Consider the following 14,503-nt stretch of genomic DNA (forward strand, 5'->3'; position numbering starts at 1 on the left):
TTTCCATCTGAATAGGTGACAAAAGATGCACATTAAAATGTTGAAGGTTAGTAATGGTATCCAGAAGAGTATCTTGAATATCACGCAAATTCGCCAGGACATTGTTAGCTATGATGCTGGACATGATAAAGTTATTAGTATTTTCTATGTCCGACATTTTAATCTTAATATCATATGACTCCTTTTCTAAGTTGTTAAGGTGTTTATTTATTTATTTATTTATTAGATCACCAACAAAATACACACTAAAAACATTGCAGTTACATAGATAGTGCAATAAAAAAAAAGCAAGTGGTATCTTAATTAAAGGTGATAACAACATTGACAATATTTGGTAACAAACAACAAAAAAAAATGAATAACGTTGAGTTCCAGATAAAAAATAAAAATAAAACAATTACAACACAAAATTACAAAATTAAATTCTAAGAAAAATTACATAAAGTTTACCCAAAATAACAAAAAATAAGAAAAATTAAACAAAAACTAAAACCAATCAATAATCAAGCAAGATATAAAACAAAAAATGAAACAAAAAACTTAAAAAGAAAAAAAATATATAAGCAAAAATTGACGAAATCTAGGTTAATAAAAATTATCAATAATTAACATTTATGACTGCTCAAAATACGCATGATTTCTCTCTTAAATTTAAATACATTGGAATTAAATATGTCAATTTCATTACTCCTACTTATAATACCATAGGACCTCATTATCCTGTTTAGCGGGGAATTATGGCCCAGGTTTGTCTTAGAAGAATGTACTGAGAAAATCATACGTTTACTCATTCGCAAAGACTTGGATGGTGCTGTGATTAGTATCTTTGATAACAATTCTGGACAATCCAGAATGCCATTAATTAATTTGAACAGGAACATGTTGTCCAACAAGCATCTTCGATCGGCAAGAGTATTCATTTTAAAATGTGCTAATCTTTGTGTGTAAGACGGAATTTTTTTAGCTAGGCCGTATTTAAAAACGAGATGCCACATAAATCGCTTCTGAACGCTTTCCAGTCTCTTGACATAAATGTTATAGTGTGGGTTCCAGACTACACTCGTATATTCAAGCCCACTACGCACCAGAGCGTTAAACAAGGTAATTATAGTGTTAGGGTTTTTAAAGTCGTTACAATTACGCAGAATGAAGCCCAGGTTCTTGAATCCCTTTCTACAGATGGAGTCAATGTGTGAGTGGAAGCGCAATTTTTTGTCTAAGATAATGCCTAGATCACGAATCTCACTACATTCCTGAAGGGTAATATTTTTTATTTTATAAGACCTCTGAGGAACAGACTTGAGTCTATTGAAACTGACCAAATGGCACTTGCTTATATTGAGACTCATATTATTACAATTGCACCAAGAGCTCAAGCGATTTAGATCTCCCTGAAGTAGTGATATATCGTTTGGGTTGGAAATTGTGCGGAAAAATTTCAGGTCATCAGCGAACAAATAAAATTTGGAATGTTGGAAGCAAGTGGAAATGTCATTTATAAAGACATTAAACAATATAGGACCCAGATGGGATCCTTGGGGTACCCCTGAAAATGCCTTGAATGGTTGAGATTCATATCCATTAATTACTACAACACATTCCCTATTGCATAGATAAGATTTGAACCAGTTGAGCAAAGATCCCAGAATTCCATAACATGACAACTTTTTGAGAAGTATGGAGTGGGAAACTCTATCAAACGCCTTACTAAAGTCCGTATAAATTACATCAACAAAATGGCAAGAATCAACTGCATTTGAGACATTGTCTATAAAAGATATTAAATTTGTAGATGTAGATCTACTAGTGCAAAAACCATGTTGAAAAGGACAGATGGACTGTTTTAAATGCCATTGCAACAAGGGACACAGAATCTTTTCGAAGATCTTTGCAAAAACTGCAAGAATAGCGATGGGTCTATAATTACTAACCAACTCTGTACTTCCATTCTTTAATAGTGGGACAATTCTAGCCTTCTTCCAAACTGTCGGAAAAGTTCCGGTGGATAGAGATGTATTATAAATAATAGAAAGCGGATAAGAAAGAGCAGAGGCGCAATTTTTAACAAATATAGCGGGTATACCATCTGCACCTGCACCCTTGTAAGGGTCCATTCTTTTTATCACATTGTGCACTGTATCAGGGGTTACGTGTACACTGCTTAAAAAATTATTAGAAAAGCTCGCTTCAGAAGAAAAAGAACTTTCAGTGCCATTGCAATCATTACAAAATACTGAAGAAAATTGATCAGCAAAAAGGTTACAGATGTCGGGACCATTATTAGCTGTTTTATCATTAAGGGTCATTTGGGCTGGATACATGCTGCTATTCTGTTTTTTACTTTTGTAGAAAGACCAGAAAAACTTTGGGTTTGATCGTAATAGAGATTCAAGCCGTTCTTTATAATCTTTATAACAAGACGATTGGAGCTTTAAACATCTTTTCCTCAGTAAGTTGAATGTCAGTTGGTCTAATGGATTACTGTTATATCTACGCAGTTTCAACCGAAGTTTATATTTTTCCCTCAGAGAGATCCTCAAGGCACGAGAATACCAAATTGGATATTTATTGTTAGAAGGTTTACGTTTAGGTACATATTTTAAAATAATGCCATGCAATATATCATAAAAAGTGGAGGTCATGTCGTCCACCGAGGGACAATCACTCAAAGCTTCATTCCAACGAACGTGATCAAGTTCAGTGATTATACCTTCATAGTCGGCTTTGAAAAAACAAAAGCGAGCATCTGTATTATGGGTTAAATTCTTTGATGAACTAAAGGGCAAAAACAACTGTAAAGGAGGATGATGAGAATCAATTATCGATAGTGGCGCAGTATTAACTTTTAAATCAATGACAGTAGTATTACACATAACTAAATCCAAACATTTATTATTATTATTAAGAACATTATTATATTGAGAAAGTGAATTTAATGACATAAAATCTATCAATTTAGTATACATTACACTAGTGTTGTTAGAACCGCCATTGACATCTAGAGGCCACGTCATATTACCTAGGTTGAAATCTCCAGCAATCAATACACTGTTTAAGTGATAGTCAACCAGCACACGATTCGAATTGTCGATGAATTCGTCGAGAACATGTCTTTGGACAGGAGGAGCAAGATAAACCGCGCATATCAATAAATTACTTTTAACGCCGCTTCCATTTAATATTTCCACCGAGATCCAAATATCTTCACACTTCGATTCGCATGCCGAGAGACGTTTACTATTAAAATTGGTAGATATAGCTACAAGGACGCCTCCACCGTTTTTATTAGAATGGAACCCGGAAGTTTCTCGATCCCTTCTGTACACCACATAACGGTTATCGAATAATTCCGAATCGAAAATGCTGTTGTTCAACCAAGTTTCCGTCAAGATTACAACATCGAAGTCATTACACACCAAATTACCAAAGAACTCATTTGTTTTAGTTCTTAAGCCCCTAACATTTTGATAATATACTTTAAGAGAATCGAATTCAGAAGCTTAAAACTAAATCGTTATACAATTATAGTTATTATTTCAATTCAAGCTCTTTAAGGTTATAATGTCTTGGATTAGTATAAATTTAGTACCTTCTGATTTGCGCATGAATATTCTGCCATTACGCACCCAAACGTATCTATAAGAAAGTTCCTTAGCCCTAAGACGTGCAGCGGCATGTAGGGCTTTGTTTTCCGGAGTAAGATTTTCCACAATGTAAATTGAGGCTCTTTTCTCATCAGCGATACCTAAGTGACTAGTATTTAACTTATCCTTAGGGTTCTTTTTGTTAAAAGTAATTGCTGCTCCTAAGAAAGTGTCTCTCAAACGGGGATTACTAAAACGAACAAGAATTGAGCGCGGCCTAGGGTTACTGCTATTCATTTTAGCTATGCGAGAACAGTAATATATATCTTCATCCCTAAGCGGGCAGTTAATCGTTTTACCTAGTTGTTGAACCAAGTTAAGAATTTTTTCGCTGCGATGCTCAGGAACGCAATGGATCTCTATATTACACGCGCGAGACTGCTGATCTATTTGCCTGAATCGGTGTGTTAGCTCACGAGTAGAGGTTCGGAGAATTTCATTTTCTTTTTGCAAATCAATAATATATTTATTATGTGCTTCGAGCTCCTTCTTAATTAAATCATATTCCGTACTCAAAAAACTCAGCGACTGGTCGAATGCAGAAATTTGGTTTTTTATTTCAATTAACTGATTATTAAGAGCTGAACGTAACTCGTCTCGTATGATTTCACGAATACTATCCGCGGATATACAACTGCAGTTAGAGACAGAGGACTTTGACTTAGCACGCACTGTTACATTTTCATACAATTGAGTATTGTTAATAGGAGACACTGTAGGACGGACTGGTGTGTGAGTGTTGTCTTTCTTAGGTTCCTTGCAGCGACACGACGGACATATCCAGGTAGCTTTATATGAATCCGAAAACGTTCTCAATTTGTCAGCTGATATATTAAGACAACTAAAATGGTATTTGTCAACACAACGTGAACATTGGATTCCATCGTCTGCTTTTAAATTTTCCGTACAACCAGAACATTTATTCGAAGTCATCTTTTATAGATATTAAATATTGTAAACAAAATACCTTCACTTAATGTATATCGGCAGCTGTTATCGAGCGGTCAAGCGCTGTCACAATGTATAACGTGTAGACGGTTTATATTTCGCAGCGTTAAATCAGCTAAGTTATGCAAAGATCACCGCTCACAGTATATGTATGAATTAATTTTAGAAAATCACTTAATACAACACAGTTTTAATACTTTACACTTTATTAATGATCACTAAGAGTTTAATTATTAGAATAAACGTAATAACAGAGAAACTAAACTGAATTACTTGTAAAAATTTAAAATTTTGTTAAGGAGCACTGAACAAAGATGTTGCCGTTACCGACCGATGTGAACGTGTTGATTAAAAGTCTTGTACTGTCTTTCCATTGTGGATTCTATCCTTTTTAAAACGTTATTTTCCGCTTCTATAATCGATGTTTGATTTTTCCAGAGCTGTGCTAAATGTTTTTGATTGACTCGAATTAAATTAATGTCTTTTTCGTACTGAGCCGCAAAACGCTCGTCTAAGACGCCGAACAATGTATTCGCGATGTAACCGACACCATTGACAAGGCCTCGGCGCTTGCGCTTACGATTATCAAAATGCTGACTTAGTAATATGCGGTCGTTATACTCGAGCTCGTTGATTTCGTGGATCAGCTGTTGTAATATTATGTTACAATGTATACTTTTAGTCGAGTTTTTACATAAACTTTGCAAGTGATTAATATAATTGTTAAGTATCCTTGTGCCGTACAGATAAGGTTCCATATCGTAGTATGCCACTGACTTCCATTGATCTTGTATTACGTGCATATTTCCGATTTTTTCAAAATAAATATATTTGCTATCGCTCAATCTCGTGATGTTGTAGTTGGCTTGCACTGTTGAAGACATAAATAACATAAAGATCATCAGAATCGATAAAAAATGGCTGTAGAAGGTTTTCTTTGATGTTTTTTGTTTGTTGTTACGTGATGATATTTCGTTTGTAGTTGTAGTTACGATTATTTTGCTGCTTTTATTTGACGGTTCGATGTTGACGGGTAGAATAGACAGCTTTATGACGGGTCTTTTGATAACCGAGCCATTTCTTGTTTTGACAGAGACTACTCGCACCAAGTTGTCGGTACCAGGATGTAATTGGATCACTCGGCCTAGAGCCCACTTACCAGGCGGTAAATTAGCGTCATGTATCAATACTATGTCGTTGATTTTAATGTTTTCTCGCGACTCACGCCATTTGCTTCGAGCTGCTAGTTGAACTAAATATTCAGTACGCCACCTTTTCCAAATATCACCGAATATTTTTTGCGTAAGCTGCCATCTTGTTCTGCCGTCTGTTTCAGTCTCTATAACTGAAAGGATGGGTCCGCTGGACAAGAAGTGAGCTGGTGTTAAATAATCAATGTCATCTGGGTCTTCTGACATCGCACACAGCGGTCTAGAGTTGAGACAGGCTTCGAGCTGCGCTAACAACGTAGAGAATTCCTCATAAGTGAGCTTTTGGTCACCAACCACTCTACGAAGGTGATGCTTTAAGCTTTTCACTGCCGCTTCCCACAGTCCGCCGGCACTAGGCCACGAGGGGGCATTAAAATGCCAGTCGATTTTCATTTCGCTGATCTCTGTGAAAAACTCATTTGATAGGGTCGATTTCAAGTCGAAGTGTTCTTTGGCTAAGACCTTATTAGCTCCGATGAAATTGGTCCCATTATCGCTGTATAAATGACGCGGGGTACCTTTTCTTGCTGCTAATCGACGTAGAGCTGCTAAAAACGCCGATGATGATAAATCGGAGACCAATTCAAGGTGTACAGCTTTTGTGACCATACATATGAACACGGCAACGTATCCTTTAGTGGTTTTAATACCTCTTCCCCTATTCGCTTTAATATCTACGAATCCCGTATAGTCAACCCCGGTATGAAAAAATGGACGCGTCGAATTTGTCCTTGCTTCAGGCAGGTCACCCATTAGCTGTTCGTTTTTATCTGGGTTGTGACGCTTGCATATAACACAAAGACGTAAACGATTCCTCACTACTTTGTTTCCGCTTATGATCCAATACTGCTGTCTAAGCCACGACTGAGTAAGGCGGGCACCTCCGTGAAAAGTAGATTTGGGAGCTAGATCGATCAGGAGATTAGTAAGATGACTTCTGTGTGGAATGATGTATGGATGCTTCATATCATAGGGGATGTTGCTATTTTTGAGTCTGCCTCCAACGCGCAGTAATCCGTTTTGATCTAAATACGGATTTAGGCAGAGAAGCTTACTCTTAGAATTAATTTTTCCTTGTTTAGAAAGATCATTCATTTCTTGCTCAAATTCAGATTTTTGAACGTACATTATAATTTTCTGTTTTGCGTTGCTTAATTCGGTCGATGTTAAATATTGTAATTTAATGCTTTTGTTTGAAAACGCTCGCAATATCCATGCAAGTACGCGCGTCGCTCGCGTAAAACTGCTTTGCTTGTGAATTATTAAATTAATAATATCAATTTCGTTATTGTTACTGCTGTTTGTTTGTAAAGTATTAATTAATTTTACTTTAGTTTCTAAGTCGGTTTGATAAGTTATTTTATTTTCATGGGAATCAGAAAATGATGACAACCACGTAGGTCCGTTCCACCATAAATTGTGCTGCTGTAATTGCTCAACTTTCATGCCACGGCTAGCACAGTCAGCTGGGTTCTCTGTGCTTTTTACATAACGCCAGCATACGGGGGGCATGACGTCAGTGATTTTCTTAACTCTGTTGGCAACGAAAGGCTTCCACCGGTTGGGATCTCCATGAATCCATCCTAGTGCTGCTGTGGAATCACACCAACCGTAAACCTCTAGAGTTAGTGCTGATAGGCTCTGTTTAATTTTACTCATTAGTTTGGAAAGTAAAAGTGCACTGCTTAACTCCAGCCTGGGTAACGAAACATGACTGGATTTTGAAGTTTTATTGGCCGGTACAAGTCTCGTTTTTGCTGCTAATATTGTTACAGTGGCTGCGTTTTGATGTTTTATACAGGCGTATATTACGCATGCGTAAGCTTTAGTTGAAGAGTCGCAAAACCCGTGTAGTTGAACTATGCTTTCTTTACCGCTACCGATCCATCGAGGAACTTTTACTTCATTAATCTTTTCAATGTCTGCTCTCAATATTAACCATTTTGCATAAATGTTATCGGATATGACATCATCCCATTTCAGATTTTCTAACCAAACACTCTGGAACAATAGCTTAAGCTGGACTACGACTGGCGCCAAGAATCCACAAGGGTCAAATATTTTTGATATTTCTGCTAGTAGAACCCTTTTAGAAGGCTTGACTGTAATTGGTGTTGTCATCTTGCACTGAAACGTAAAATTATCGTCCTTAGCGATCCAGGTAAGTCCGAGTGCTTTCGTTGATTCCTGATGTTTGAAGTCATAGACATTTGGGGAGCTGGGCGCTACATCAACACCCTCGAGCAGCGACTTCTCATTCGATGAAAATTTGCGAAGGTTAAATCCTCCCTCTCTGAGCAATTCGATTAAGTCATGCTGTAATGTTTTGGCTGAGATGACGTCATAACTACCACATAAAGCGTCATCCATGTAGAAATTCTGTTCTAACGCTTTTGCTGCTGTAGGAAAACGATGGCGCTCATCAATAGCTAGCTGCTTAAGCGTCATCATTGCTAAAAATGGGGCTGATTTAGTGCCATATGTCACTGTGTTAAGCTGATATCTGTTTAAAGGTTGATTTGAATTATCTCGCCAAACTATGCATTGATAACGTTGGTCATCGGGATGCAAAATAATTTGTCTGAACATTTTTTCTAGGTCAGCTGTAAAGGCGTATTTATATTGTCTCCATTTCAAAACCAAAATCAAAAGTTCTTGTTGTAAATTTGGGCCTCTGTATAAAACGTCGTTCAGACTTACACCCGATGTCGTTTTACCCGATGCATTAAATACAACTCTAAGCGAAGTAGTAATAGAGTCGGGTCTTTCAATAGCGTGGTGCGGCATATAATATAATGGTGTCATATTCGCTTTTGTTATTAAGTGCATGTGACCTAAATTGATATACTCATTAATAAACTGCTTATAATTATAAGCTAAATTTTTATTTTTGTCGAATTTACGCTCAAGCTGATAAAATTGTGCGCAGGCTGTGGGTTCAGATAATCCTAACTTCTCACCAGCGTCAGAGTGAAGTGGAAGGCGTACCACATATTTTCCATCGGATTGGCGAAAAGTAGTTTCCTTGTATTTTTGTAGACATTGATAATCTTCGAACGACATTTCCTCATTTTCGTTAATATCTTCAATGGACCAAAATTTGTGAATGCTGTCTAAGTCAACCATGATGACATTACAGTTGTAGGATTTTACACTCCCGCACAAAATCCAGCCTAGCCGCGTCTGTTGCGCAATAGGCATGTTGTCATTTTCTTTGATGATTCCTCCCATAATTATAGAAGAATAAACATCAGCGCCTAGTAATAAATCTATTGTTCTGCTACGATAAAATTCAGGGTCTGCAAGTTGTATGTTTTTAATATATTCCCATGATGGTTTTGAAAATGATTTGTTAGGGAGATTTTTTACAGCGTGGCGCATGATAAATACGTCTAGATTAAGCTGGTACGAGTCATGACAAGATGATAGGGTGATGTTCATAGTACCTTTGCAATTATTTTCTTTCGCTCCTACTCCTAAGATAACTCCCTTGCAGTGCTTACGAGGTAGTCTCAACCGTTGAGCGCCATTCTCGGTGATAATCGACGTTTGAGATCCCTGGTCGATAAGCGCTCGCATGGTATGAAGAGAGCCATCAACAGCTTGGACGTTGATCAGAGCGGTTGCTAATAAAATCTCCTGAGTGTCATCTAGTGACGCAATTGAGTTAGAAACGGTGCTGTTGGACTTTGTATTCGACGTTGCAGTGTTTGCTGATGCAGCAAAGGCTTCATGAACCAAAGTATGATGATTTAATTGGCACTTATGACATCTTTTTCTTGAAAAACATTCATTACCGTTATGATTATAAAGGCAATTTTGGCATAACGATAGCTTTTGAATTGTTTGTCGCTTGATATTTGGTTGATACGCTAAAAACGTTTCGCAATATGGAATGGCGTGATCTTTATTGCAAACGGGGCATTTTGTCTTCGCTGTTGACGTTAACCTACTTTTGCTATTAAAATTATTTGATTTAAATAATTGATTTTCATTGCTTACATATGATTTAAATGTATATGGTTTTTTAAAATTTGAGGGCTGAAAGATATGTTGCGGATGCGGGATAGATTTTGAGGGATCTTGTTTTCGTTTAGAGGACTCTAGAGCGGTAAATTTGGCTTCTAAAAATTGTAATAAATCTTTTAAAACTGGTAAATCTCTCGGATGCTTGAGTGACTCGATGTAGTCGTTGTGAGTGTCCGCATCTAATTTCTGCGTGATTATATATACGATGATAGGGTCCCAGTTCTCTATGCTGACTCCCAAGTTTTTGATAGCATTAAGGCATTCGTTGGTGGTGTCGTGAATCCTTTTTATTGAAATTGCGGACTGTTGCTGCATAATAGGCTGGTTGAGTAGGACACTCATGTGAGAATTAAAAATAAGTTTTGTGTTACTGTATCGGTTGTTTAACAAATCCCAACATACTTGATAGTTATCTGTGGTTATGTGTAGATGTTGCACTAGCTTTTCTGCTTCGCCCTTTAATTTGCTTTTTAAAAACTGCATTTTTTGACTATTTGATAAGGCTCGATTTGTGTGGATGGTTTCGACAAACAAGTCTTTAAAGGATAACCACTGGTGGTAGCTCCCACTAAATACAGGGATATCCATTTTCGGGGTGGTTTTCTCCCGATACAGATCAGACCACATCTTGCTGTTGATACTTTTTTTAATTTCGTTAAATTTTCGCTCGTAGCTGCTGAACATTTCTTCGTATTCTGGATCGTCTTCGTATAGTTCGCTGTCTATCTCCCAGTGCAACGCGTCAATGATGGTCCAGCGTGATTGTACCGACTTCAAAATATCTTCGTATTCCCATTTTTCTGAGACAATGTCGAGATCGATGCTGCTAACTGTACGCTGAAATGCTTTAAAATTGCTCCTTTGCCTTCTCAACATTTCTTCTAATTTGCTGCTATTACCTTGGGTTCGCGAAGTTTCTTTATCGGATGATGTTACCGGACGTGACACGCTGCCAGACGACGGTATAGCTGTAAAGCCTGGCATTTGCAACGGGGTGGCTGGCTTTAGTACGCTTTTTTCTTTAGACTCACTGGGTAAAAATGTGAGTAAATAGCTGCGTGTGTCATTGTAAAAATCGGATGTTTTCTTATAGTAATTACTAGTGAAATATTCGTTTGATTTGTCGCTAGAATCGCAAAGCCTCAAATGATTGTTTTGAAACTCCTGCCAATAACTCTCTAAAGTGCTGAGACGCTTTTTAATATGAGCCGGTGTCTTGCGTTCGGCACCGTCTTTTTTAAAATTAATTAAAAATTGATTCATAGCCTCCATGATTTGGGTTTGGCTAGCTAGAAGATCTTCCATTTTTATGAAATGATATAAATACTGATACTGCTGATAATAGAGAGCTGTAGACTCACCAAAGCTGCTGCTGGTTAACTTACGTGGCGGCCCTTACTGCGCTCGTAAAAAAGTCACTCGCGATATAAGTCCCGCTCACGATAAGCTCGAAGGACCAAAAAGATGTATGTTACACCTGAATTGCTGCTGCTGATTATGATAGATAAAGGATATAAAAATAAATGTTAAAATATAAATATATTTGCTAATATTTAATTGCTATTATGAGCTCACGAACGCGCTGTACGATGATGATATGTGAACGTGAACTGATGTATTTTGCTAATGAATCGTGCAACTAACGTAAACTGCTGATCGGGCGATAGGTATGTGCGGCTGAACCGTACAGTTATATATCTAATATATAAAATTCTCGTGTCGCGGTGTTTGTAGTTAAACTCCTCCGAAACAGTTTGACCGATTCTCATGAAATTTTGTATGCATATTGGGTAGGTCTGAGAATCGAACAACATCTATTTTTCATCCCCTTAAATGTCAAGGGTAATCCACCCCTCAATCTTTTTTAATTTTTAGATAAATTATTTATTCTTTATTTTATTATGATTTGGCGCTGAAAAATACATATAACACTAAATTTTCACCCTTCTACCAGCAACCCATATTTTTAAATAGCGTTTAGCGGCAAGACAACGTTTGCCGAGTAAGCTAGTATTATATATAAAACGAATATTTAGGAAATTACAATATTTGGCATAGAAGTACATTCAATCACTTCGACGACCGCCGCAGAGACTGCTAGTATTATATAAAATTCAAAAATATATCAGTAGTGGCCGCCACGTTACAATTTTAATAGTTATGTTTAACTATAATAATACGCGAGATTGTTACAATACCGCTAACATACTCACATTATACTCGAGGTCGAGGCTTGCATCCTAGAGGCGTGCCAGTGCGCGCTGGACTCCAGCTGGATAGAGTCGAGCTCGTCGGGCGGCGCGGGAGCGTCACCGCTGGACACCGGCGACTCCAGGTTGATGAGGGTGCCCGTCGCCACTTCGACGCGACTCGCTTCATCCGTGTTCGAGCTCGTCGACTGACTCGTGTCTAGCGACTTCTGCGTGTCTGAGGACAACATTCGACAAACATTCATTGTACAGCACATAAATATCAACAAACATCATTTTTTTCCTAACTCATTGTCCCACTTGAGCATTAAACGAGGAACGACACGCGACGCTTAAATATCAAGTTTGTGTGTTTATTTTCGTTAATGCGTCAATTTGTCTGCTTCATAATGCGACTGGCGATATATCGCCAGGAGGTACTGAGATCTATTTACGACGCGGCGACGAAGACCTTTCATATCCAAGACCAGAGAACAAGACCCATTTTTCTCCGGCATGGGGTAAGACAGAAAGATGTAATATCACCGAAACTGTTTACCACTGCGCAGGAGGATGTCTTTAAGACCTTGGATTAGGGGGACTTCGTTTCACCAACGATATCGTCATCTTTACGTTGGATGAGCTAGGTCAAATACTAGCCGGCCTAAACGAGTCCTCCCGACGGGTCGGTCTCGGTATGAACTTGACAAAACGAAAGTTATGTTTAACAACCAAGTCATACCGAGACCGGTATCGGTAGATGGTATCCTTCTCGAAGTTGTTCAGGATTATATTTACATAGGCCATACCATCCAACTGGGCCGCAACAACTTTGAGAAAGAGGCCGATAGAAGGATTCGGTTGGGCTGGGTGGCATTGGCAGACTTCGTCGAGTCTTTTCTTGGAAAATTCTGCAATGCTTGAAGACAAGTCTTCGAGCACTGCATCCTGCCCGTGTTAACATACGGATACGAGACGTGGACAGTGACAAAAGGACTGGTCCACAAGTTTAAAGTCGCTCAACGTGCAATGGAACGGGCTAGGCTTGGGGTTTCTCTCAAAGATAGGATTAGAAATGAGACTATCCCTAAGAGAACGAAAGTAACTGACATAGTCCACAGAATTAGCAAGTTGAAGTAACAGTGGGCTGGTCATCTGTGTCGCAGGACCGATGGCCATTGGAGTAGACGTGTCCTGGAGTGAAGACCGCGTCTTGGCAAGCGCAGTGTGGGACATCCTCCGGCCCGTTGGACCGACGATCTACGTAAGATTGCCGGTGTAGGCTGGATGAGCATTGCGGAAAACTGGGATATCTGGTGCAAACTTGGGGAGGCCTATGTCCAGCAGTAGACTGCAATAGGCTGAACTGACTGACTAGCTGAGTGATAATGCGAACAAGGTTTTGTATTTTGCATTAACACCATACAAGGACTTCTTTGCACTGTAATTATAAGTTATGAGATATAAGCGTATATTCTTACACATAATTTTTTTTAACTAAGTTCGAAATAATAAGTAGAACACTCGTCGAGTACTATTATTAAGCAAGTACTGGTCGTATCATGTCACATCACGTCACGTCATTACCAATCGTAATCCCTCGCTCATGCAGGATAACGAGTAGGTATATCAAAGGAAAGGAGATATTTACAGATCACTACTACATATATTTTTGTCGTTAACAATTACATTAAGACAACATGCAATGGCAAAATTAATATAGAAAACAAAAATAATAAAAAGATGATAGATATGAAAGGACGAAGAATAAAAGCGAGACCTTTGGCATGCACGTAGGTCAACCATTTCCTGAGCGGCCGGTTGCTGAACACGGGCAGCAGCGCGCGCGTCGCGTCGGCCGCGCCGCCCGCATCTGTGCGCCGGCGACACTACCGTTACATGCGACTTAGCTACGGGGCTCTAGCTACAAGCGGGGTAAACTAGTACGTTGATCGGACTAATGGGAAAAAAATCCTCTATTACGTATAAGTTTGTTGTTTTTCTTTTCTTTATATGTAAAAAGTTACTAGTAGTAGCTAAAAAAAGCAGTGTTGAATATTATACTAGTATTAAAATAGCTGATTTATGAAGATAATACTTGTGTGGATATTTATTTTTGATTCGTTCCCCTCACTGATATTTTTCTTATCTTACAATTTTCTAACACAAGTTTTTTCTTCTATATCACAATCATGTCATTTTGTGTAAAAGTTGCTCATCGGATATGACAGTGACAACACAGTGCAAACGAGGCATGTGCCATCCATGCATCATGTATAGGATGGTTATGGGTATATATGAATAAATATGAAAGTATAAAGCTGATTTTGGAGTGGCGCTGACCGTTCGCTGAACTGCAGCACAGACGGAACTAATGTTTTAGACTCTGTTTTCATGAAGCGTGTTGTTCTTTTTACATATTTCATGTAGCTTTTAGTATCGCGCCGAGCGGAAAAAGATAATTTATTTATTTATGTATATT

At 38.2% G+C, this 14,503-nt stretch overlaps 1 protein-coding gene across 1 annotated transcript in view; it reads right to left on the reverse strand.

Annotated features, from left to right (window-relative positions):
• Window positions 1-11,815: 11,815 nt before the first annotated feature.
• LOC123669357 (RB1-inducible coiled-coil protein 1) overlaps window positions 11,816-14,503 on the reverse strand; it is a 32,615-nt gene continuing 29,927 nt past the window's right edge. The window contains exons 21-22 of the mRNA XM_045602964.1: window positions 13,802-13,894; window positions 11,816-12,259 (exon numbers count right to left, since the gene is read on the reverse strand). Coding sequence (XP_045458920.1) covers window positions 12,042-12,259; window positions 13,802-13,894 — 311 coding nt within the window. The 3' untranslated portion in view covers window positions 11,816-12,041. The remainder of the gene's footprint in view (window positions 12,260-13,801; window positions 13,895-14,503) is intronic.

This window comes from Melitaea cinxia, chromosome 3 (genome assembly GCF_905220565.1).
Source record: "Melitaea cinxia chromosome 3, ilMelCinx1.1, whole genome shotgun sequence".
Classification (NCBI taxonomy): Eukaryota; Metazoa; Arthropoda; class Insecta; order Lepidoptera; family Nymphalidae; genus Melitaea; species Melitaea cinxia.